Source organism: Rhinatrema bivittatum, chromosome 14, assembly GCF_901001135.1.
Source record: "Rhinatrema bivittatum chromosome 14, aRhiBiv1.1, whole genome shotgun sequence".
NCBI lineage: Eukaryota > Metazoa > Chordata > Amphibia > Gymnophiona > Rhinatrematidae > Rhinatrema > Rhinatrema bivittatum.
Window position 1 is genome coordinate 76,346,979 of NC_042628.1, and position 26,393 is coordinate 76,373,371.

General features: G+C 47.6%; 1 protein-coding gene across 4 annotated transcripts in view; it reads right to left on the bottom strand.

The window, feature by feature from the left end:
- Positions 1-26,393, bottom strand: part of APLP1 (amyloid beta precursor like protein 1) — a 141,633-nt gene that overhangs the window by 13,060 nt on the left and 102,180 nt on the right. For 2 of the 4 annotated variants that reach the window (XM_029576079.1, XM_029576077.1), the window contains exons 12-14: positions 13,501-13,665; positions 12,616-12,639; positions 11,711-11,778 (exon numbers count right to left, since the gene is read on the bottom strand). In XM_029576079.1, coding sequence (XP_029431939.1) covers positions 11,711-11,778; positions 12,616-12,639; positions 13,501-13,665 — 257 coding nt within the window. The remainder of the gene's footprint in view (positions 1-11,710; positions 11,779-12,615; positions 12,640-13,500; positions 13,666-26,393) is intronic. The other 2 variants (XM_029576080.1, XM_029576078.1) reach the window with 1 other exon arrangement.

Sequence of the window (26,393 nt, forward strand, 5' to 3'; positions counted from 1 at the left end):
AAATGTAACATAAGCAATCACCAATGAAAACCTCCAACAACTCCGCACTATATACAAAGCAACAGTACGAGTGGCAGACTCTCTCCTGTAGTAAACGGGCAGGTCTCTGGACTGATCTATGGTACTAAAGAAATGAAAATTAATTGGTAAGAGCCAATTTTCCTGTCCCTGAATAAGTCCAGACTCCTGGGATGTGCCTAAGCTCCCCTTAACTTGGGTGGGACCTGGAGAGCTTCACTCATAGAACACTCTCACCAAAGCACATGGAGGCCTGACATCCAAGTGATAATGCCTAGCAAAAGTGTGCAATGACTTCCCAGTAGCTACCCTCCAAATTTCATTTGGAGATACCTGTTGTGACTCAGCCTAGGAGGTCACATGAGAACATGGCGAGTGTGCCCCAAAATCCCCCAGCACCGGGTGCCCTTAAAAAATGTAAGTCCACTTGATCTCTTCCTTCTGCTACCGTGCAATTGTAGCCTTAGACGCTTTACCTCCCTTCTTTGGACCACTCCACAGTACAAAAGGTAATTCAATCTACAAAGAGGTGATCTGATCTACGGAAATCATTAGTGACCTTTAGATAACTCAATAATGCATGCTTCCCATCTAAGAGCCTAAGTTGCCCCACATGAGGTGTTCCAGAGTTCTGGAAGTTCCACTGTCTGACTAGGATGGAACGCCAAGACTTCCTTAGGCAGAAAAGAAGGAACCATGCATAAAGATACCCAGAATCCAACATCTGTAGGAAAGCTTCCTGACTCAACAGTGCCTGGAGCTCTGAAATTCTCCTAGCTGAACAAATAGCCACCAAGAAAACCACTTTAAGAGTCAAGTCCTTAACCATAGCCCTCTTTAGTGGTTCATATTGAACCTCACACAATCCTCTAAGGACTAGATTCAGATTCCAAGACGCACAAGTGTTCCACACCTGAGGACGCAATTTCTTAGCTCCCTGAAGGAACCGTATAACATCCGGAGTTGTGGACAGAAGATACTCTTGCACCTTACCCCGGAGACAACCCAGTGTTGCTCTATGGACTCTCAGAGAGTGAAAGTTCAGTCCCTTGACCAGAACCTTCCTGTAGAAAAGAAAAAAATATGCAACACTGTAGCATGAACAGGCTGAGGCTGCACTCTGTCAACACACAGCAGCACCAGAGCATCAATTCCTTCCGTACCGTGTTCTCTTCAGTGGCTGTGAAACCATGACACCTTGGTGTTCTCTTTGGTCGCCATTAACTCCATATGGTGATACCCCCATCTTCCATGAATGAGGCACATTGCTGCCTCCGACAGCTCCCAATCCCCGGGATCTGACTTTCTCCGACTGAGAAAATCTGCCTCCAGCAATGTGAGATGCCTTCAGCTGTTCCAAATGCTGTTCTGCCCAGAGAATCAACTCCCGGGCCTCTCAAGCCATCAACTGATTCTTAGTTCTACCTTGACAGTGATGTAGGTCACTCTCTTCACATTATCTGATAGGATCCTTGCTGGATGGCCGTGTAACTGTGGCAGACAGGCAAGCAAAGCAAAATGCACTGCTCTCATTTCTAACTGATTAATAGACCATGAGGCCTCCTATTTTGACCACTGGCCCTGCAACGACTGATCTTGACACATCGCTCTCCATCTGGAGAGGCTTGCATCGATGGTGCTATTACCCAACTTGGAATCTTCAGTTCTGCACAATGCTCGAGATTGTTGTGAGTAAGCCATTACAAAGACTGTCCCTGGCTTCCAATGGGAGATAAGAGCCCAATGCATTAATTCCAATGTAAATGCCATTGTTACGCTGATGGTGGACCCTTGGCCGAGGTGGAGTTGATGCTACCCGTGGGGCATGCCCTACGGGTCCCCACCGTCGGGTGGCGGAGCATGCTAGGAGGCGGAGGCCGACTGGAGCTTCACCAATACCAATTCATGTTCCCCTTAGGTTGAGCCCTCAGGTACTGGGGCCGGCTGGACTTAGGCAGGCCTCCGTGTGATGACTCCCAGTGGATGTAGACAAGGGTACGCCAGGAACTAGCAGAGGTGCTGGAGGGCTGAGGACGGTTTGGATGAGGCAGAGTTCCAAAGACCCAGACACCAACAGGTACAGAGGAGAGCAGGGGACGTCCAGGTAGAGATAGGCTGAAACCTGAGAGGCCAGGTCTGTAGGAAACAAGGAGAGTCCAAGGCAAGCTGGAGTCAAGGCAGGCAGCAGGAAGGCACAGTACCGGAAGCAGAGCTGAGGTCAGGGCCAGGAGATCAGATCAAGCTTAGTCCAAATGAAGCAGGGGTCAATACCAGAGAATCAGAACAAGTGTAGTCCAAACGAAGCAGGGGTCAATACCAGAGAATCATTCCAAGGGTACGAGAAGCAGACGAGGGAACAAGCAGGAACAGGAACCAGGAACGACAGAAACAGGAGACAGGAACGATGATAGGAACAGGAGACAGGAACGATGACAGGAACAGGAACCAGGAATGAGCAACAAGTACACAAGCAATTGTGGAGACCTGTTGCCAAGGCAGGGAGCAAGTGGCTGGGCCCTGCCTTTTATACAGAGGCCCAGTGTTGTCATCATTCAGGGCCGCGGGCTACTTTCCCACCGCGGCCCCTTTAAGAGAGCACAAGTTGCACACGCGCGCGCCTAAGTCAGAGCCTGGAGGAAGCAAGGCATTGTCGTCACTCAGCGGCCCACACGGGAAGGCCACCAGGTGCAAGGAGGAACCATGCAGGAGTCAGAAGCGGTAGAGTTGGCTGCAGGTGCTCGGGGATGGAGGCAACTGCCCGCCGCTGTGAGCGAAGGTGAACTGGAGCTGGCAGCTGGACTCCTGGGGTGAGTGGGCCTGGGCATGGGCCTAGTACGGCCGGGACACGTAACAGTACCCCCCCTTTATGCCCCCTTCTTGGAGGTCTGGGCTTGCCCGGATGGGTACTGTGGAACTGAAGGAGGAATCCTTTGTCCAGGATGTTACTGGCCGGTTCCCAGGAGTTTTCCTCTGGTTTGCAGCCTTCCCATGAAAAAAGGTACTCCCAACGGCGACCTCTTCTCCCGACATCAAGTACTTCTTGAACCCAATATGTAGTATCGGTCTTGGAGGAGACTGGAGATGGCGCAGGGGTTTTACGTGATGGCCAAAAAGTATCACTGGCTTGAGCAGAGACACATGGAAAGAATTATGTATATCCAAAGTGGGTGGTAACCAAAGTTGGTAGGTGACTGGTCCAATCCACCGGGTCACAGGGAAAGGACCAATGTACCTGGGAGCAAACCTTTGAGAAGGTAACTTTAACCGGATGTAACAGGTGCTCAACCAGACCTTTTGGCCTGGCTGGAATTCTGGGGCCAGGCAACGGTGAGAGTCGGCGGCTTTCTTGGCTTGAGTAGCTGCCTGATGAAGATGTTTATTCATCTGATTCCAGAGGACTTGCAAAGCATCGGCAGTGGCCTGGGCTGCTGGGAAAAGTACTGACAATGGAACTGGTAAAGGGAGCCGCGGTTGTTTGCCGTAGACTATGGAGAAGGGTGAAGCTCCGGTGGCAGCTGCCACATGGGAACATAAGAACATAAGAAAATGCCATACTGGGTCAGACCAAGGGTCCATCAAGCCCAGCATCCTGTTTCCAACAGTGGCCAATCCAGGCCATAAGAACCTGGCAAGTACCCAAAAACTAAGTCTATTCCATGTTACCATTGCTAATGGCAGTGGCTATTCTCTAAGTGAACTTAATAGCAGGTAATGGACTTCTCCTCCAAGAACTTATCCAATCTTTTTTTAAACACAGATATACTAACTGCACTAACTACATCCTCTGGCAACAAATTCCAGAGTTTAATTGTGCGTTGAGTAAAAAGAACTTTCTCCGATTAGTTTTAAATGTGCCACATGCTAACTTCATGGAGTGCCCCCTAGTCTACTATCCGAAAGAGTAAATAACCGATTCACATCTACCCGTTCTAGACCTCTCATGATTTTAAACATCTCTAGCATGTTTAAAATCATGTTTAAAATATTGTGTGAGAATTCTGCCCACGGTAAGAGCTCTGTCCATTTATCTTGTTGATCACTGGAATAAAACCATAGGAAGTTCTTCAGAGAGCAATTGGTGTGCTCGGCCTGGCTGTTGGCTTGCGGACATGCTGTTGGCTTCCGGCATGCTGTCGTAAGGCTGATGTTTATACCAAATTTTCTGCAGAGGGAGCGCCAGTAGCGAATGATAATTGAGGGCCTCTGACTGAGGCGATATCTGTGGGGAAGCCATGGAGATGAAACAAGTGTTGGAAAAAGAGACGTGCGAGCTCTGGGGCTGAGGGGAAGGCAGGCAGAGGCACAAAATGGGCCATCTTGGAGAATCGGTCTATGATGACCTAGATTACAGTGTTTCTTTTGGATGGCAGTAAGTCTATTAAAAAATCCGTAGAAAGATGAGTCCACGGCTCTTCAGGTGCAGGCAACAGCTGGAGAAGGCCCCAAGGACGGCCAACTGGAGGCTTCTGCTGGGCACAGGTGACACATGAATCCACATATGCACGGGTGTCAGAAACCATGGTGGGCCACCAGTAAAAATGTTGTAGTAGCTCCAAGGTCTGGGTGCGTCCAGGATGACCAACAAGTTTGGAGTCATGCGCCCAGCGTAGGACTCTCTCTCGGAGCCGACAAGGCACAATGGCTTTCCCGGCTGGGACGGTGAAGGTGGTGGAAAGACAGATGCAAGCAGGATCAATTAAATGGCTGGGTTCTTCTTGAATGCCATCAGGTCAAAAGAACGAGACAGGGCGTCTGCTCAGAGATTCTTCTCCACCGGACGGTATCAGAGCTCGAAATCAAATTGAGAGAAGAATAGAGCCAAGCGGGTCTGGCGAGCATTGAGACGCTGGGCATGTTGAAGGTGTTCGAGATTCTTGTGGTCGATATAGCGGTATATTTGTGCTGCGTACCCTCCAACCAGGGGCACCATTCCTCAAGGGCAAGCTTAATGGCCAGTAATTCCCGGTCTCCAATGCTGTAGTTCTGTTCTGGAGAACTTATGGGAAAAGAAGGAATAAGGAACGAGAGTCTCTTGAATGGAGTGCTGACTTAGAACTGCCCTGGCTCCAATAGCCGAGGCATCGACCTCGACGACAAAGAGGCGACTTGGATCCAGGTGGCGCAGACAAGGTCCGGAAAAGAAGGCATTCTTAAGATTTTGAAAGGCAGCCAAGGCATCAGGGGACTGATTTCTTGTATCGCTGCCCTTCCTAGTCATGGCCATGAGGGGTGTGGCCAACACAGGGTAATTTGCTATGAAATGATGATAGTAGTTGGTGAATCCAAGAAATCTTTGGAGTGCCCATAGGCCCACTGGTTTAGGCCATTCGCGGATACCCTTTAGCTTACTAGGGTCCATGGTAAATACTCATTGGGAGATGATGTATCCCAAGAAAGGCAAACTGGACTTCTCGAATAAACATTTATCCAATTTGGCAAACAGGTGATTTTCACAAAGCCATTGGAGCACAATGCGGACATTGGCCCAATGGGAATCCAGGTCCTTTGAAAAGATGAGGATAGCATCCAGATAAGAAATTACCTTGGTGTATAAGAGGTCGCGAAAGATCTTGTTGATCATCCGTTGAAATACTGTGGGGGCATTGCAAAGTCCGAAAGGCATGACAAGGTATTCATAATGCCCGTCTCTTGTGTTAAATGCTGTCTTCCAGACATCCTTTGGGCGAATATGGACTAAATTGTAGGCACCCCACAGATCCAGCTTGGTAAAGATGGTAGCGCCCTGTAGGTGGTCAAACAATTTGGAGATCAAGGGTAACGGGTACCGATCCTTATGGGTGATAGCATTTAGACCGCAGTAGTCGATACAAGGTCTTAATGACCCATCCTTCTTCTTGACGAAGAAAAAACCTGCTCCTGCTGGCAAGGTGGATAGTCAGATAAACCCCTTGGCTAGGTTTTCCTGGATGTATTCGGTCATAGCTTGGGTTTCAGGCAGAGAAAAAGGATAAGTCCTACCCGGTAGCAGATCAATCAATCGAACTTACACAGGGGCGGAAGGATATCTGCTTTCTGCTTAGAAAAGACATCCTCGAAGTCACCATAGGGAGGTGGAAGACCAGAAACGGCTACTGCAAGGGGGACCGCAGATGAAGGCTCCACCTTCTTCAAGCATTTTTGGCGACAAGCAGGACTCCATTCGGTGAGCTACAAAGCTCCACAGTCAAACTGGGGGGAGTGTTGCTGGAGCCATGGCAACCCCAGGACTATAGGATGAATGGATTTCTCTAACATGAGAAGTTCAATCTCCTCCTCGTGGAGAGCGCCGGTGAGTAGCCGAACAGATGCTGTAATCTGAGAGATCCACCCAGGTAGCAGTTCGCCATGGATGGAGGCGATCCACAGAGGGACTTCTATGCCATGAGTAGGACTGCCTAAAAGGTGTACCAGGTCTTTCAAGACAAAACTCCCACCTGCTCCAGAGTCCCAGGTTAGCGTGACTGGCAGTGATAACTGAGGGGCCAAAGTAGTAGTGCCCAAGTTCAGGACCCCAACCGAACTTAGGACCGGGAGTTTCCCGGATGGACAGGACAAGTCTGAAGGCAGTGGCTGGAAGCCCTGCAGTACAGGCACAAGCCAGAGTCTCTCCGACGGAGACGTTCCTCTGGAGTAAGGAGCCCACGACCCAGCTGCATAGGTTCCTCCAGCTTGATAGTAGACTTAATCCCACTACTAGTGGGCTTCATGGTGGGAGGAGAGCGAGATCGTTCCATAGCAACACGTCAGGGTGTGTGAACTTCACGGTGACGTTCCTGAAGGCAGTGATCAATCTGGCTTGTCAAGTCAATTAAATCCTCCAGAGATGACGGAAGTTCTCGGGCTGCAAGTTCATCTTTCAATTGAGATGAAAGACCATCCAAGTAAATGGCTCGGAGACAATCCTCTTGCCATGCCAATTCAGTGGCTAGAGTCCGAAACTCAATGGTTAGTCTTGAGAGGTCTTTGACCCTGTCGTAAGTGCAAAAGATGGGTACTGGACACAGCCTGCCTGCTAGGATCATCGAATGTCCAATGGAAGACGGTCATGAAGCGTGCCAATTCTTGCAGGAGAGAGTCCGAATGCTCCCATAAGGGAGAAGCCCACGCCTAAGCCATGCCTTCCAAATGAGAAAGAATAAAAGTCACCTTTGCCAATTCATCCTGGAAGATGGAAGGCTGCAGAGCAAATTGCATATAGCACTGGTTAATAAACCCTCCGCAGAGACGAGGGTCCCCATTAAAATGGGGTGGAGTGGGTAGGGCCAACAAAGCCCTGGTGAGTGAGGCTGTAGGCGGAGGGCTGACTAGTGCAGATGTCGAAGCGGTGGCACTTGCAGTTCTTGTATCTTCAAGGCTAGGCTAGGAATGGCCTGGAGGGTGGAAGGCTCCGCCAAATCCATGGCCTTGGCAGTCTGTTACGCTGATGGTGGACTCTTGGTTCGAGGTGGGGTTGACGCTACCCGCAGGGCAAGCCCTACGGGTCCCCACTGTCGGGTGGTGGAGCAGGCTAGGAGGCGGAGGCTGACTGGAGCTTCACTAATACCAACCCATGTTCCCCTTAGGTTGAGCCCTTGGGTGCCGGGGCCGGCTGGACTTAGGCAGGCCTCCGTGTGACGACTCCCAGTGGATGTAGACAAGGGTACGTCAGGAACCAGCAGAGGTATTGGAGGGCCGAGGACGGTCCGGACAAGGCAGGGTTCCAAAGACCCAGACGCCAACAGGTACAGAGGACAGCAGGGGGCATCCATGTAGAGATAGGCTGAAGCCTGAGAGGCCAGGTCTGTAGGAAACAAGGAGAGTTCAAGGCAAGCTGGAGTCAGGGCAGGTGGCAGGAAGGCGAGGTACCGGAAGCAGAGCTGAGGTCAGAGCCAGGAGATCAGATCAAGCGTAGTCCAAATGAAGCAGGGGTCAATACCAGAGATTCAGTCCAAGGGTACAAGGAGCAGACGAGGGAAGAAGCAGGAACAGGAACCAGGAACAATGACAGGAACAGGAGACAGGAACGAGCAACGAGTACACGAACAATCGTGGAGACCTGTTGCCAAGGCAGGGAACAAGTGGCTGGGCCCTGCCTTTTATACAGAGGCCCAGTGATGTCATCATCCGGGGCCGCGGACTTCTTTCCCACCGCAGCCCCTTTAAGAGCGCAAGTTGCGCACGTGCCTAAGCCAGAGCATGGAGGAAGCAGGGCAGCGACATCACTCCCTATAGTACTTCCCTCCGTGACCCACTTCAACAAAACAAACTTATTCACCCCTTTCCCCTCCCTTTTAGAATACCTTTCTCCAGCTACCTTTTACCCCCACTCCCTCTTTTTCCCCTCTTATTTGCATAAGGCGATATATAGCACAGCTCTTTTTCACTAAGACTTTTTGTTAAAATTAGTTACTTATTGTTTATAAACCAATTTGTGTATTTTTATTCTTTTTAATTTATTTTCTAATCTTGTTTATTTTATATTTTTTGTAAACCGTTTTGATAAAAAACTTACATTTTAAAAAACGGTATATAAATACTTTAAAATAAATAAATAAATAAACAAACAAACCACGCAGGAGTCAGAAGTGGCAGAGGTGACTGCAGGCGCTCGGGGATGGAGGAGACTGCCCACCGCCGCGAGTGAAGGTGAACCGGAGCTGGAAGCTGGACTCCTGTGGTGAGTGGGCCTAGCACGGCCGGGACGCGTAACAGCCATGGAACGTACGACCTGTAAATCGTCCCAGACCCTGGGCATCGAAAGCTCTAGCAGATGCAGAATATGACTGCAAAATTTCAGCAATCTCTCTGTGTGAGAAACATTCTCTCTGCCAGCGTGTCGAACTTAGCTCCTATATACTCCAGAATTTGAGAGAGGACTAAATGGCTCTTTGCTAGGTTCACCACCCATCCTAGAGACTTCAAGCGCATTGGTATCTTTTGTACTGATTGTCAATCGATTTCCTTTTATTTTGCAAAAATGAACCAGTCATCCAGACATGGATGCACCAACACACCCTCCATTTGCAATGTGGCCACCACTAGCAGCACCATCACCATCACCTTGGTAAAGGTATGTGGAGCCATTGCCAGCTGAAGGGAAGGGCTCAAAACCGAAAATATTCCTTTAGGCCATCAACCTCAGGAATCTCTGGTGCTCCTGCCTAATGGCTATGTGCAGATAAGCCTTTGTGAAGTCAAGAGATGCCAAGAACTCTCTTTACTGGACAGAGGCATATCGCCTCTATGATGGACCTCAGAGTCCCCATGCGGAAATGGGGAACCTTGAAAGCTGCATTTACATTCTTTAAATCTAATATCGGCCGCAACATCCCTTCCTTTATTTTTTTCTGAACCTCAAAATAGATGGAATATAGGAAAATTGGTTCCCCTCCTTTTTAAAACTTGCTTCCGGAGCAATCCACTGAAGGCCAAATAACTCCCAAATTGGATATAGGGGGGAAAGAAACAGGACGTTTAACTTGAATTGACCTCCGGTCACATTGAGCGTGATAAGGGCCTGATCCAACAAACTCAGTAAGACATCTCTGTGAAAAAAGAAAAAAGTCTGAGCAGATTCTGATGCAGCTCTCAATCAGATGCAATTTTTTCCTCTTCTAGAGGTGAGACAGTCAAATCCCCATTGGAATCCTCCGATATCTCATGATCCACATCCACTTGAACATTACCAGGACAGTCTCTCTGCGGCGTTTGCCCACCATGACTGAAATGGGAGGCCCGAGCACATGATCCCTACATAGTAGGTTGCATCACCTTCTCTGGGCACCAGTGCAGAAAGGTCTGCAGGCCCTGGAGACATTCCACCCAGGAGAAGGAGGATAGATCTATATCGAAGCCCATAGGCCCAACCTTACTCTTTCCAACCTTTCTCTCTCGGGGAAGCTTCTGCCATCGGTAACGAGGGAGGAGAAGAACTGACCATTGCCTCGAATCCCACTCCCCTCCCCTCCAGAGACATTATAGGCCGACGGAATGTCCCAACTTGGGCAAAAGCTGTAGTAGTCAAATCGCTTAGAGCATCTACACAACGCTGACCCAAACAGAGAGAGAGTGAGGACTGAATTGCTCTCAGACTGCAAGCCTCACAGATAGCAAGGCGCTTGAACCTGTTTGTACCCGGGGCTTAGCTCTCCTGAGCTTCTGCTCCAGGTGGCCTCCTGCACACACACCAATGCCAGTTGGGTATACACACGCATCCCTCCAGGACACAAGCAAATACACACTCAAGACTAGGTGGCAATCATTCGTGCACAAGTACCTGTGCAAATACACACTTAAGTCTAGGTCGCAAACATATGTGCTGAAATCTAGGCCACGGCTTTATACATACAGGTCCTTGTGCATGCAACCATCATGCAGCAAGAATGTGCACCCACACCTACACACCTGGGAAAAGAATCACTGCCGGAGCCTACCACACAGCTAAGCAAGGCCTGCCTGCACCTTCAGCATGTTTAGGCTCAACATCCAGCACCGAAAGTCACCAAAGACCTGAAGAGCTTCTCCGCAGCTCAGGCCTTTTGACTGGCCGAGAATCCCTGTAGACTGGGGCCAAGAGCCAGCATCCCCTGCTGCCTGTTCCACTAAACGAGTTTTACGCATAAACAAATTAAAACCGGCAGAAGACCTCTACCCATAACCAAAGAGTCCTCCTCCTCCTTGCAAGAGCCTCTCTCTGCCTCTGTGCGACGGGGAACTGCTGGCAATAATAGAGGAGGAGATTCCTCTGCCTCTCCTGCCGATGCTGCTGACACTGCTAGAGAATTGAAAATGGCTGCCGTTCCCGCACCTCAGCACTGGACCCCATCACCTGCGAGGCGTGTTTAGCCGTCAGTCTAGCGCTGGGCTCCCCCGAAGTGCCTTCCCCACCACGGATGGACACAGAATACAAGCTGTCTGAATTCAGGCACCACCACGAGTCTGCACACAACATTTGCCTCGCAACCAGAACAAAATTAGATCGGTGTCAGAAAATACTTTTACTAAAAGGTAAAAACCAATGCCTCGCGCCATTGCCAAGCGGCCTGAGCAGCGCTGCTCTCGCCACTCTGTTTACCTGACCTTGGGAAAGCCCCGGGTGACCAGCTCTGCGGCAGTGATCAAGGCACAACGATTCCACTGCCTCCCGGTCACTCTTGCTTGCTTTTACAACTGTATCCACTGCTGTAACTAGCCCTGGAACAGGAATTCAATACTTCCCTGCTCAGATGGGACCCGAAATGCAGAGCTACCAGCGGAGCCAACGTTGCCTCATGGAGGATGAAGGATCTGGACCACAAGATATACACCACGATGGAAATACCATCAAGGGTCACCAACCCCCTCAAACCAGGTGGGGATGTCCCCACCAGTACCTAACAACCCCCTTGGAGGAATTGTAGATTTCTCTTGTTTTTTTCTTCTTCCTTTTTTTTAATATACTCCAAACTGCAGGTTTTAACACCATTTACCATCTGCTGGAGACAGAGAAATACCAAGGGACTGTAGGTGGCACACTAAGTTAAGTACGGGGTCCATGAAACTTCTTCTGTCTCCATCTGCTGGCAGGGAGGCAAAATGCAGGACTCTGGACTAATCTAGGTACGTATAGGAAATAGTTCGTCAAACTAAAAAGGAAGATACATAGCTCCTACAATCAAATTAGGCTGGGTTTCTGGACTCATTTGTTTTTTTGAGGGCTCAGTTTTATACTCACCTTTTGCTCGTACTCGTAGCCAAGGGCTTTGTCACTTGTTGGATAGTCATAATCACCCATCCCTGAAGCTACAAGGAAGAGGATGCGATTAGGTCTTTGCTTGCTTTACAAAAACAAAACCAATGCAAAAAAGCTCCATGCAAACTGTGTTACAACTCTGCAGGTGCTAAATGGCTGCATTCCTCTGGAATCCTTAGACATTAGGTAATATTAGCTGGGCAATGGGTGCATTCTCCACTAAAACCCCAGAGGCTGGAACTCAAAGCAGACAAGCTCAGAGTAACAAGACCTCCACTGTACTGATGCCAGAGCAGAGGAGGCCAAGGAACCATGGAAATAAACCAACTCTGCATCTTAGATCGCATGGCTCCCGGAGCAGAGCAGCAGCAGTGGTGGAGCAGAGGGTTAATGCTGAGACTCACTGAGCCCATGTGTGCTCACAGACCCCCATCCCCTACGGGCTTCCCTATTGCACTCAGAGAGTAGTTATACGAGGTCAGTCTAGTCTGGCTCAGGAAGAGAGCTGTAACCATGACATCCAGGAGGAGGAGGGGAAGAGAGCAGGAGATAGGGGGACATGCAGGCAGAGATATCATGTTGGAGGGAAGGAGCACATGGGGAAGCTTGGCTGAAGTGAAAGCCATGAGGTTGGGGGTGCAGTGTGGGGTGAAGAGCAGAAGCTATGTTAGGGGAAGGGAGTGGGGGTGTTGGAAAATCACAGGGAAGGAGAAGTGAGTGGGGAAGCATGTGAAGAAGCATTGATAAGGGAGACTCAGCATCGGGAGAGAGTGGAAGTCATGAGATCAGGAGTGGAGAACATAGTGATGTCAGGAGTATAATGCCAGCCCCTCCCCAGACCCTTCATTGCCCCTCCCGCTCACAGACCTTTGTCCCATTGCACTAACCTTTTTTTTCGGTTTGCTGTGAATCTGGCATTGAAGCAGAGGAGGAGGAAGAGACCAAGATGAAGCCAGGGAGAGCAGGAGATAAACAGGAAACATAAGAGTAGTAGTGCATCATTACCATCAGGGAGAAGAGACTCAGGGGGACAGCGACAAAGCACCTGTGACTCACACTGGGATTGAATTTCTGAATGGTGGTGAGAATCAGGAGATGACCGAACCATTTCTAGTCTGTACACCGCAGTGTTCTTGGGAACAAACCCCAGAGATCCACTGCCATTCCTGCAGCCTCACTCCCGAGATAGAGAGGCAGAGGATATGGAAGGACCTGGAGAACTGAAGCAGAGGAGCAGTGGAAGGCAGGTTGGGACTGGGGCAGCAGAGGTCAGAGGTGCAACGGGAAGGTCACGAAAGGCTGAATGGCAGAGGGCCAGGAACAAGGCCCAGCAGGTAACTACAAGGAAATACAGGAGGATAAGAGGTGGGAGAGCAGCAGGGAGTGACAGAGCTACCATGAGTGGCCTGAGAAATAATTCAGCCTCACAGTGACACCGTGAGGGTGTCACTGTGAGGCTGCTCTTCAATATTGAAGAGCCAACCTTTTCACAGGAAGCACCCTCAGAGCACAGAGACCATCCCCTCCCCTTCATTTTCCCTTTTCACCAAGAGGGCAGAGACTCAACAGTGCCCAGCAGGATCTCCAGATGGCTTCAGGTTTCGGGTTTTATGCCAGTGCATCTATGGACCCTGTTTCAATGTCTTTAAGAAACACAGGAACCACCAGTTCCATAAATGCACTGGAAAGAAAACCAGAGCTGGTTCTGCCTGCCCCCAGCTGAAAGGTTGGCGACCTCTGGTTGACGTCCAGCCCCAAACCTCGGAACTCACCCTCCGCCTCAGAGAGGTCGGTGGAGACTGGAGGGTAGGGGCGATTCTCCAGGGTGAGGTCCTCATTGCTGTCCGCAGGGAGGAACTCTTCAGTGGTCCGGGTCTCGCAGATGGATGTTGTCAGAAGCTCATTGGTACTGGTCCATTCAGAGCGTAGTATATCTTCTGCGATAAGACAAGAGCTGGGGTCAAGTCACACCAGAGGCATGGCCTACTCTTGTCCATAGGACAGCTGGAAAAGCAGGACTGGAGGACAGAATTATCATTTAATAGATTTATAAATCGCCTATCAACCAATTCCTAGGGGACGTACATAAAAAACATACATAATAAAGTGCTAGATTGGTGATAGCCTAATAAAATGTTCAAACTTCTGCCTCTTTTCCTCTTTGCATCTAATAAAAGAAACCCGGAATTACATAAGTAAATTATCTGAGGTACACATGCGCACTTTGCACACCGCGGCAGAGGTAAGCAGGGCAAGCTGAGAAGACAGAAGAGGAGCTTCCCTCTCCTCCCACCATGCATCAGTGTACAGGGTGAAACGCCCTCTCAGGAAGACCAATTCTGGGGTCCAAGGCCTATGTCGGAAGAGGGGCCTGGATAGGCAGGTTTTGCACAGCTCAGAAAAAAGTCAAGAATCTTTTCTGTTTCTCTCCCACACAAATATGTCTCTAGTCAAATACACTTCACTCGGGTTTTAGTCCCACTACAGGAGTTCCAAAATATCCCTCAAAGTTGATAACATGGCTGAATTAACTGGAACTAAACTTCAAACCAGACATTGCACTTCAGCCTCTTCCCAGGATCGCTACCTGCGGCAGGTATTACCATAAGCCACTTGCTGGGCAGACTGGATGGCGCATCTGGTGTCTCTCTGCTGTCAGTTACTATGTTATGTACAAAGAGAGGCCCGAATATTAGCAAGACCTCAAAACAGAATCCCAGCCCGCAGCCGACCCCATCGCAGATTCACAAGGGGGCAGAGCCCAGACAGAGGCAGCTCCCCCCATATACAAGGCATTTCCCCAGCGGGTTCTCCTGGCTGAGAATGGTTTTCCTCAGAGCACACCTGGCTTTTCACAATGGGGTAGATTTTAAAACCTACGCGTGGGCGTCCATGTGCGCGTGCTACCCTGCGCACGCCAGTCCCCAGTTCCCTTCCCTCCACTCTAACCTGCCTTTCCCTTCCACTAACCAACCCGCCCCCTATACCTGTCCTAATCCCCCCCAAAGAATGATTTTACCTGCTGCGCCTGCCTATGGGCAGGTGCAGGTTGGGCGCACCGGCACCCGGCTAGCACGTGATCCTCCGACATAGCGGCAAATGGCGCTGTGCCGGAGGCCTCTGGCCCCGCCCCTTTCCCAAAGCCCTGGGACTTAGATGTGTTTAGAGCATTTCTATTTTATATAAAAGTTTATAACAAAGATGTTACAGCATGGTGACCTAATAATTCAGCCAACAATCATACACACATCACATTCAAAGTACATAGCACTACAAACACAGTACTCAAAATTACCACACCACAAAGGAAACCCCCAACAGAGACCCCTGTTTCGCTCTACAATAGCTTCTTCGTGGGGATTTCTCAACACCATAAAAAGACCTAAAAAAATAACCCAATAGCTATTGTGACATCCTCCACAGTTTCAAAACAATACTCAAAACGTATAAAATTCACATTCACATGAGGAATAGTCTTACAAATGTATTTCCATGAGACCGCAGTGATGCCAAAATAATTCAGTAAGGCCGCTTGAAAGTAATAAATTCACATGATGCAGACGACAGCATAACTCATCTCAATTGAGCAGTTACTGAGATTCAGAAAATGTATGTGAAGAAGCCAACTGGTACATTATCTTGTAACCACATCAGAGAAAAATGGGGAGGGAACGAAATTTTAGGGCGAGCTGACAACCAGAAGTTTATTAATCTTCAATGCGACAACAAGTATAAACCTCCTTCAAAGAACTCTACAAACCGAATCAGACGTTTCCACACATTTCGAGGGAATGGCAGTCCCTGCAGGATTCCCATTCTCAGTGCATATACAGAGGGGTTATTGTAACTGATAATGTTCAAGGAGCGCCCCTGTACTTCCAGACTTCACTGCCAGCAGCATGAAGGAGCATTTGTTTAGAAAAGTCTCGAGGTCCATATTCAAGAGCATTGAGATGGATAACTCAAAAGTTATCAGTTTAAATGGCACAATTATAATTTAGGGGCATCGCGGGGAGGGCCAGAGATATCTGGCTAGTTTATATCTGGCTAGGTTAGATGGATAACTTTAGACCTGCTTTACAGCAATCTTTCCATCCCTTTATCATTGTGGTCGCCCTTCTCTATCCTTTTCTAATTCTGCTATATCTTTTGTGAGATGTGGTGACCAGAACTGCATACAGTATTCAAGTTGAGGTCGCAGCATGGAGTGATACAGAGACATTATGATATTCTCTGTTTTATTCTCCATTCCTTTCCTAATAATCCCCAGCATTCTGTTTGTGTATGATATATGAACACAAGATGAGGATGCACCATGGAGCGATACAGAGACATTATGATATTCTCTGTTTTATTCTCCATTCCTTTCCTAATAATCCCCAGCATTCTGTTTGTGTATGATATATGAATACAAGATGAGGTCGCACCATGGAGTGATACAGAGGCATTATGATATTCTCTGTTTTATTCTCCATTCCTTTCCTAATAATCCCCAGCATTCTGTTTGTGTATGATATATGAACACAAGATGAGGTCGCACCATGGAGTGATACAGAGACATTATGATATTCTCTGTTTTATTCTCCATTCCTTTCCTAATAATCCCCAGCATTCTGTTTGTGTATGATATATGAATACAAGATGAGGTCGCACCATGGAGTGATACAGAGGCATTATGATATTCTCTGTTTTATTCTCCATTCCTTTCCTAATAATCCCCAGCATTCTGTCTGTGTATGATATATGAACACAAGATGAGGATGCACCATGGATAGATACAGAGGCATTATGATATTCTCTGTTTTATTCTCCATTCCTTTCCTAATAATCCCCAGCATTCTGTTTGTGTATGATATATGAACACAAGATGAGGATGCACCATGGAGTGATACAGAGACATTATGATATTCTCTGTTTTATTCTCCATTCCTTTCCTAATAATCCCCAGCATTCTGTTTGTGTATGATATATGAACACAAGATGAGGATGCACCATGGATTGATACAGAGGCATTATGATATTCTCTGTTTTATTCTCCATTCCTTTCCTAATAATCCCCAGAATTCTGTTTGTGTATGATATATGAACACAAGATGAGGATGCACCATGGAGTGATACAGAGACATTATGATATTCTCTGTTTTATTCTCCATTCCTTTCCTAATAATCCCCAGCATTCTGTTTGTGTATGATATATGAACACAAGATGAGGATGCACCATGGAGCGATACAGAGACATTATGATATTCTCTGTTTTATTCTCCATTCCTTTCCTAATAATCCCCAGCATTCTGTTTGTGTATGATATATGAACACAAGATGAGGATGCACCATGGAGTGATACAGAGGCATTATGATATTCTCTGTTTTATTCTCCATTCCTTTCCTAATAATCCCCAGCATTCTGTTTGTGTATGATATATGAACACAAGATGAGGATGCACCATGGAGTGATACAGAGGCATTATGATATTCTCTGTTTTATTCTCCATTCCTTTCCTAATAATCTCCAGCATTCTGTTTGTGTATGATATATGAACACAAGATGAGGATGCACCATGGAGTGATACAGAGACATTATGATATTCTCTGTTTTATTCTCCATTCCTTTCCTAATAATCCCCAGCATTCTGTTTGTGTATGATATATGAACACAAGATGAGGCTGCACCATGGAGTGATACAGAGACATTATGATATTCTCTGTTTTATTCTCCATTCCTTTCCTAATAATCCCCAGCATTCTGTTTGTGTATGATATATGAACACAAGATGAGGTCGCACCATGGAGTGATACAGAGACATTATGATATTCTCTGTTTTATTCTCCATTCCTTCCCTAATAATCCCCAGCATTCTGTTTGTGTATGATATATGAACACAAGATGAGGTCGCACCATGGAGTGATACAGAGACATTATGATATTCTCTGTTTTATTCTCCATTCCTTCCCTAATAATCCCCAGCATTCTGTTTGTGTATGATATATGAACACAAGATGAGGATGCACCATGGAGTGATACAGAGACATTATGATATTCTCTGTTTTATTTTCCTTTCCTTTCCTAATAATCCCTAGCATTCTGTTTGTGTATGATATATGAACACAAGATGAGGATGCACCATGGAGTGATACAGAGACATTATGATATTCTCTGTTTTATTCTCCATTCCTTCCCTAATAATCCCCAGCATTCTGTTTGTGTATGATATATGAACACAAGATGAGGATGCACCATGGAGTGATACAGAGGCATTATGGTATTCTCTGTTTTATTCTCCATTCCATTCCTAATAATCCCCAGCATTCTGTCTGTGTATGATATATGAACACAAGATGAGGATGCACCATGGAGTGATACAGAGACATTATGATATTCTCTGTTTTATTCTCCATTCCTTTCCTAATAATCCCCAGCATTCTGTTTGTGTATGATATATGAACACAAGATGAGGTCGCACCATGGAGTGATACAGAGACATTATGATATTCTCTGTTTTATTCTCCATTCATTTCCTAATAATCCCCAGCATTCTGTTTGTGTATGATATATGAACACAAGATGAGGATGCACCATGGAGTGATACAGAGGCATTATAATATTCTCTGTTTTATTCTCCATTCCTTCCCTAATAATCCCCAGCATTCTCTTTGTGTATGATATATGAACACAAGATGAGGTCGCACCATGGAGTGATACAGAGACATTATGATATTCTCTGTTTTATTCTCCATTCCTATCCTAATAATCCCCAGCATTCTGTTTGTGTATGATATATGAACACAAGATGAGGATGCACCATGGAGTGATACAGAGGCATTAGGATATTCTCTGTTTTATTCTCCATTCCTTTCCTAATAATCCCCAGCATTCTGTTTGTGTATGATATATGAACACAAGATGAGGATGCACCATGGAGTGATACAGAGACATTATGATATTCTCTGTTTTATTCTCCATTCCTTTCCTAATAATCCCCAGCATTCTGTTTGTGTATGATATATGAACACAAGATGAGGTCGCACCATGGAGTGATACAGAGGCATTAGGATATTCTCTGTTTTATTCTCCATTCCTTTCCTAATAATCCCCAGCATTCTGTTTGTGTATGATATATGAACACAAGATGAGGTTGCACCATGGAGTGATACAGAGGCATTATGATATTCTCTGTTTTATTCTCCATTCCTTTCCTAATAATCCCCAGCATTCTGTTGTGTATGATATATGAACACAAGATGAGGATGCACCATGGAGTGATACAGAGACATTATGATATTCTCTGTTTTATTCTCCATTCCTTTCCTAATAATCCCCAGCATTCTGTTTGTGTATGATATATGAACACAAGATGAGGTCGCACCATGGAGTGATACAGAGACATTATGATATTCTCTGTTTTATTCTCCATTCCTTTCCTAATAATCCCCAGCATTCTGTTTGTGTATGATATATGAACACAAGATGAGGATGCACCATGGAGTGATACAGAGACATTATGATATTCTCTGTTTTATTCTCCATTCCTTTCCTAATAATCCCCAGCATTCTGTTTGTGTATGATATATGAACACAAGATGAGGTCGCACCATGGAGTGATACAGAGACATTATGATATTCTCTGTTTTATTCTCCATTCCTTTCCTAATAATCCCCAGCATTCTGTTTGTGTATGATATATGAACACAAGATGAGGATGCACCATGGAGTGATACAGAGACATTATGATATTCTCTGTTTTATTCTCCATTCCTTTCCTAATAATCCCCAGCATTCTGTTTGTGTATGATATATGAACACAAGATGAGGATGCACCATGGAGTGATACAGAGACATTATGATATTCTCTGTTTTATTCTCCATTCCTTTCCTAATAATCCCCAGCATTCTTTTTGTGTATGATATATGAACACAAGATGAGGATGCACCATGGAGTGATACAGAGGCATTATGATATTCTCTGTTTTATTCTCCATTCCTTTCCTAATAATCCCCAGCATTCTTTTTGTGTATGATATATGAACACAAGATGAGGATGCACCATGGAGTGATACAGAGACATTATGATACTCTCTGTTTTATTCTCCATTCCTTTCCTAATAATCCCCAGCATTCTGTTTGTGTATGATATATGAACACAAGATGAGGATGCACCATGGAGTGATACAGAGACATTATGATATTCTCTGTTTTATTCTCCATTCCTTTCCTAATAATTCCTAACATTCTGTTTGCTTTCTTGGCTGTTGTTGCTGCACAATGAACAGAGCATGTCAACATATCAAGCATGTTGATGCCTAGATTCTTTTCTGGGTGCTCCCTAGGCGTTGTCCTTCCAGCCCTACAAACGGGCCCTTCAGCCATTCAGCCCTCGCCTTGGCAAGGAGCTAGTCCTTGGAGTCAGTCCATCCTGGCTTTCTCATGTTCTCCTCCTGGACTTCGCTGCTTTCCATTCCTGCTTGGCTTCCGTCCTTGTCTTCTGGTCCTGATGTCTCTGCTGTCCGGTCCTGATGTCTGGTTCCTGATGTCTTCATCCAGTCGTCCCAGGTCCTGAGTACCTGTGCCTCCGGAGGATCCTTGCTTTTACCTGATCCGAGATTCCGGTTCCAAGTTCCATGGTTTTAGAGACTGTTTCCTGTTCCTGACTCCGAAGAATCCATGGGGTAACTTGTCCTGACCTATCCCTTCGTCCTGAGCTTGCCCACTCCTCCTGTGGTCCGCGACCAGCCTATGGGCTGTGTAGGGCATGGTAAGGACAGTGTGCTCCGTGACCAGCCTATGGGCTGTGTAGGGCATGGTAAGGACAGTGTGCTCCATGACCAGCCTACGGGCTGTGTAGGGCATGGTAAGGACAGTGTGCTCCGTGACCAGCCTATGGGCTGTGTCGGGCGCCTGAGGGACCTTGCTCACCGTGTCTCGTCCCCTCATGTCCCAAGCTCCACATCTTGTCTCTGGACTTCCTAGCTTCCTTTGTCCCGCGCTGGGGAATGCCTCCTAACACTCTCCATCACCGCAGCTCAACGATTCACCAAGGTCTCTGAGTGTCCCATGCTCAAGGCTGCCCGTAGCGCAACAAGCAAAGCAGCTAAATCTGCGGCAAGCCCATTGGTCATTATTTTTCAACCAATTTTAAACTTTGAACTGCGATATTGCCCTGCAGAGAAGAACCGAAGGGCCAATGCCCTCTCACATTCCTTTGCTCCTGAAGGCTCTCTGGAGCCCCCACATATATCATTGATTCTGCAAGGATCCTGGTTGCTCCTATGCTTACAGTTCCACCAAGGAAGACTCTTGTTCCTCAATGACCTCATCAGAAAATTCTTCAGTGGGCTCATGACTCCGTTTTCATAGGGCATCACCTGAACCCTGAAGTTAATTTTCTTGTCATTACTGGTGGTCTCAGATGAGGACTGGCCTGAAGCACTATGTAGAATCTTGCCCCACATGTGCCATGTAATATCTCCCAAAGTCTCATGCCTAAGCTTGGGGTATGTTACAGCTGGGTCAGCCCCCAAGGAACCCTGAACTCACTTGGCTACACTGACCTTCCCCTCTCAAGTGGCAACATCACTATATGGGTGGTGGTGAATTGTTTTTCAAAGATGACCCATTACATGCCTCTTCCTGGCCTCCCGTCAGCACCTGAAATGGCCAGTCTCTTCATTCATCACATCTTCTGTCTGCATGGGCTCCTTCTCCACATCCTCTCGGACCAAGGAATACAGTTTACAGCCCGCTTCTGGAAAAGCCTGTGCAAGAAGTGCAGGATTACTTTGGAATTTACTTCAGCCTACCATCCCCAGGGCAATGGGCAAACTGAGCGAACAGATCAGACCCTCAAGGTCTTCCTACGGGCTCACAAAAACCAACACCAAGACAACTGGGCATCGTTACTTCCATAGGCGGAGTTCTGCCACAATAATCATGTGAGCAGCTTGACTGGGTCATCACCTTTCTGTGAGTTTGGCCACCACCCTCGCATACCTAAACCTCTCCTGGTTCCCGTCACCTGCCCCACAACCAACGTAATGGGACGCAAACTCCAGGATCTCTGGCAAAAATGCACCACTTCCTAGAACAAGCGGCAGCACATTTTAAGAGGCAGGCGGTCAAGAGACGATGCCCGGCACCTCAACTCCAGCCTGGGGACCTGGTATTGATTAGTACGAAAAACTTCCACCTCAAAATGCCTTCGCTGAAGTTTGCCCCAAGATTTGTGGTCCCTTCCCTGTCATACGACAGCTAGGGCCAATAGCATACAAACTAAAGTTATCCCTGACTTTTTGGATTCATGACATCTTCCATATATTCTTGCTGAAGCCAGCCATCTTATGTTGACCAGCCAGTCCATCTCTCAAGGCCACCAAAATCACAGTGAAGAGGACACCCAGTATGAAGTCCAGGAAATCCTGGATTCCAGAACAGTCAGGAACCAAATCCAGTACTTAATCTCCAGGAAGAATTTTGGCCCCAAAGAGAATTCCCAGGAGCCAGCTTTTAACCACCAAGCACCACAATTATTATGGGACTTCCACAAGAGATTCCCCAAGAAGACTGGGAGGGGGCTTTAGAGGGGGGTTAATGTTACATTTGACGGCTCTCAGGATTGCCCCGTGAGCCACCGCACTCACTCCAGCTGCTGCCTGACGCTGCTGGAAGCCCCCTATCGTGGCAGAATGCCGCCATCGCTGCACACCACCGCTGACGCTGCCATCCCCTTAGGCATGTGCGCACATAATACAGACCCTGCAGCAGGAAAATCAGAGCAGCACCTCCTGCCGACATCAGCCCTATTGGGCTATTTAAGCAAAAGTCCTGTAGCACTGCCTCACCTCAACAACAGGTCTCCTGCCTAGAGCAGTGCATGTGGCTCCTGGGTTTCCAATTGTTCCTGGCTCCTATTTGCTCCTGCGTCCTGTCCTCTAGCTTTGCCCTGCCCTGCCAATTTCGGCCAGTGTCTTTTCTGTGTTTTCATTCATCCTTGGCCAGACTTCCGGATGCTGACCTCTTGCTTTGGACCTGACCACACTTGCCTGCTCTCTGGACCTGACCTCTTGTCTTGCACTTGACCACGCTTGCTTGACGCCTGCCCTGACCCTTGGCCTGTCCCGGTATCTGCAGCCTGTGCCTGTCCTGACACTCGTGTGCCCTTGCACTCACTCTATATACCACTCTTGGTACCCATCTAAGTCCTGCCGGCTGCCAGAACCCAAGGGCTCAACCTGTGAGGGAGGCTTCTGGCATAGGCAAAGCTCAAAATCTGTCCCTCTTCAGGGCGTACTCGCCAGCTATTGGCGTAGGCCTTGTAGGTTTGCCTACGAGTGTACGCCAACTATGCCAAGGCACAAAGGGCTCAGACCCATGCCAGTCATCGCACTTTTGTTTTAAAATTTGGAAGAGAGACTGGTGGGGCTTTCGCTGCTTCCTTAGCTCTCACCTGTGCAGTGTCTGCTCTGCAAAGGCCCGTGTGCCACACATGTTTGCTAATCTAGGTGTCTGGGCTTTAAGAGGATAGGAAACTGATCTAAGGGTTTGATTTGGTACAGGGGAAATCGTGGAGTGGGGTGGTGTTGATTGTTTTTTGTGTTATGAGATGTGGTTTTATTATTTTGCTGGATTATAAATAAAAGTTAAAAAGAGAGACTCACTAAGTGCGGCCTCCTGCAGGAGAGCAGAGGGGAGGCACAATCTGCCACACCCGCCGTTAGGGCTGCCTCGCTTGTTTCTCTTTAGCGGATTTTCGGGTTTTCTGCTCATACAAGTCGAGATCCTCTCTCCGCTGGGGTTTCGCTTTCCTCTAGGGTTACCATGAGGACTAGGCAGAGGGGATGCCCCATCCCTTGCTGACATTAGCATAAATTTGCTTATATTTGCCTCCTGCTCCTGTCGCCTCTGTTCCTTGTGCCTCGGCTGTCTCTCTTCTCTCCCTCTCCCCCTCCTGTCTCCTTCCCTGCCTCCTCCTGGCCCTGTGCCCCCCTCTCTCTCCCCTCATCGTCAGTGCCTTTCTGTATCTTTCCACCCTTAGCCACTCTGCCCCACTCTCTCTTCCTCCAGCATCGCCTGTGCCCTATTGACTCTCTTCCTCCTCCACCCCCTGTGCCCTCCTCTGTCTCTTTCCCTTCTTCGTTCCACGTGGCTCTCATCCAGCCTGGGCCTCCCCCTCCTTTCTCCATTCTCCATTCTCTGTACCTCTTATCTTTCTCTGCCCTCCCTTCCTGCCTCCTGAGAGATGCAGGAAGCGGGGACGGACTGAGCTGCGTCCCCTCTCCCCTCCCGCCACGGCTTACCGACACGGTAGAGAGAGGAGCTGGGGAACGAGCTGGAGCGCAGCCGCTGAGGAGGGCGTGCTCAGGTGAGACCCCACAGCCCGGGGACCGCAGGGAGGGCAGGGCTGCAGTTCCACTCTCCTGCTGCTCTTTCCAACGTAGTTCCCTCCCCGTCTGTGAACAGGGAAAGGAGGTGCCTGCCGCAGGAGCCAGAGGTTTAGTGTCCGGTCAGTACTTCTGACCGGACACTGTACAGGTCAACAGAAAACTGGACGGTCTGGTTCAAAACCGGGCAGCTGGGAACCCTGCTTTCCTCACATCATGGTCTATGCTATTAACAGTGTTTGATTTTTTTTCCACCTCAGTGCTTCCTATTTTTGAAGACTTTTTTCCTGCATTTTTCACCACACAGTGGAAAAGTGCTTATGTAGTGATTCGGTCCATCTGTCTGTAGACGTGATAACAACGCGGACCTGAGTCAGATTTAGGCTGGAGGCCAGCCATGGGCCTGGAATTGACCCTATTGAAGGTGACTTCCATCTGATGAGGGCGAGGTAATTTTGAATAGGATCCCACTGGAAAATTCAAGCATATTCATGACCTTCATGTCCTCGTTATGTGTTGTGATACTATAGGACGACTCCTCCTGCTGGGGCTAGGCTGTTGTGTGAGGTGTGTTTGCACTGGATCTCCAGGATCCAGGTATTTTCTCTTCTCTCCTGATATGGACAGAGTTCTGGATTCTGCACCTTCCCTGGACCAGCGGGGGAATAATCTCCATGCTGGGATGGCAGGGGCTGGGGGAGTGACGTCCCAGAATGAATCTGTGGATTTCAGCAGGGGAGCCACAATCCTGGTCATCAAAGGCTACAAGCCGGTCCAATTTTTCAGGGTAACCAAAATATCCTAATTAACCAGGTTCTTAGGCCACATGCATGCAAATATATTTCATGAATATTCATTTGGGTAGGTTGGAAACCAGAGCCGTTTGCTGCCCTTGAGGACTGGCATTGTACACCTCTGGTTTATGGCAAGGATAAGAGTTTATTTATTTTTATTTATTTAAAAAATGTGTAGCCCACTTATTTACTGTCCTATGTGGATAAGAAATAAAAAAAAAATAAACAAAAACTCAACAACATAAAACTCTGCTCTTCTAATTACATTAACTTCAACGGATTCAGAAGAGAATGTCCAAGTCAACAGCGTCTTTGTCTTGGCTTAATTTCCTCAAAGACCTGTGGATTCAAATGCTTGTGCAAATAGCACCTTCTTGAAGATTTTTACCAAAAGCTCAGCTCTTAATTCCTCTGAGAGGGTATCCCACCACACAGGGTCAGCCACAGAAAATATTCTACTGCAAGACTCAATTTCCCGAATTGTCTTGGATGAAAGACTGTCTAAAAGATTTTGCCCCGCAGACCTTGATAATCAAGTAGGCTTGTATGGCTTTAATATCCTGCAAACAGACCATTATTCAAAGCCTTATGGGCCAAGGACAAAACCTTACTCAATAAGCCTTCGCACAGTTAATGCAACTCCAATATTGCTCTCTGATTCAACGGCAAGGGGAAATGTGGAAAAGAGGATTTAAATTCAGACAACAACCAACAAGGACCGAACTTCACAGTCTGGGTAAACAAGCGTGGGGGTAGCTTGCTTATTGCGGCGGTTATTACCCTAAACCAATTAAGCCTGATACTTCACTTTGAATGCATATACAGCGTTGCTCTCTGCTTCAACGGCAGAGAGAAATGTGGAAAACAGGATTTACATTCAGACAACATCCAACAAGGCATTGATCTGTGCAGTCTGGGTAACCAAGCATCGGGGTAACTTGCTTGATGCGGCGGTTACTACCCTTAACCATTAAGCCTTATGATTTACTTTTGATGCAACTCCAATATTACTCTCTGCATCAGCGGCAGGGAATGGCAGGAAATTCGAATCAAATAGTTACCAACAAGGGCCCTGAACTTGCTGGTAGATGAAACAGCTAAGTGTGGGAAAATAAGTGTGGGAGCTTGCTAGGCAGACTGGATGGGCCGATTGGTCTTTTTCTGCCGTCATTTCTATGTTTCTATATATATGTTTCTTACATGTTATCCTTGCTGCCACTAGAAACCAATGTTGCCTAATCAATGTCCAATAGCTCCATGCTATGATACAGTCCTCCTCTTATCCCCATTTTGTCTGAGTTTGGAAAACTTGGAATGACAATGCAGCCAAACCAGGACTGCTCAGTCAGTCCCTGGTGCTCAGGAGCCATGTGCTAGCCCCGGGGCATCATGTGCACATTAGTGCTGGCCCTGTTGGGAGGAGGAGGACGGGGTTCTGCGTCACCAGTTGTCACCTCTCCACTCCCCATGTGCTCCGGACAGGGAAGAGATTCCTCCTT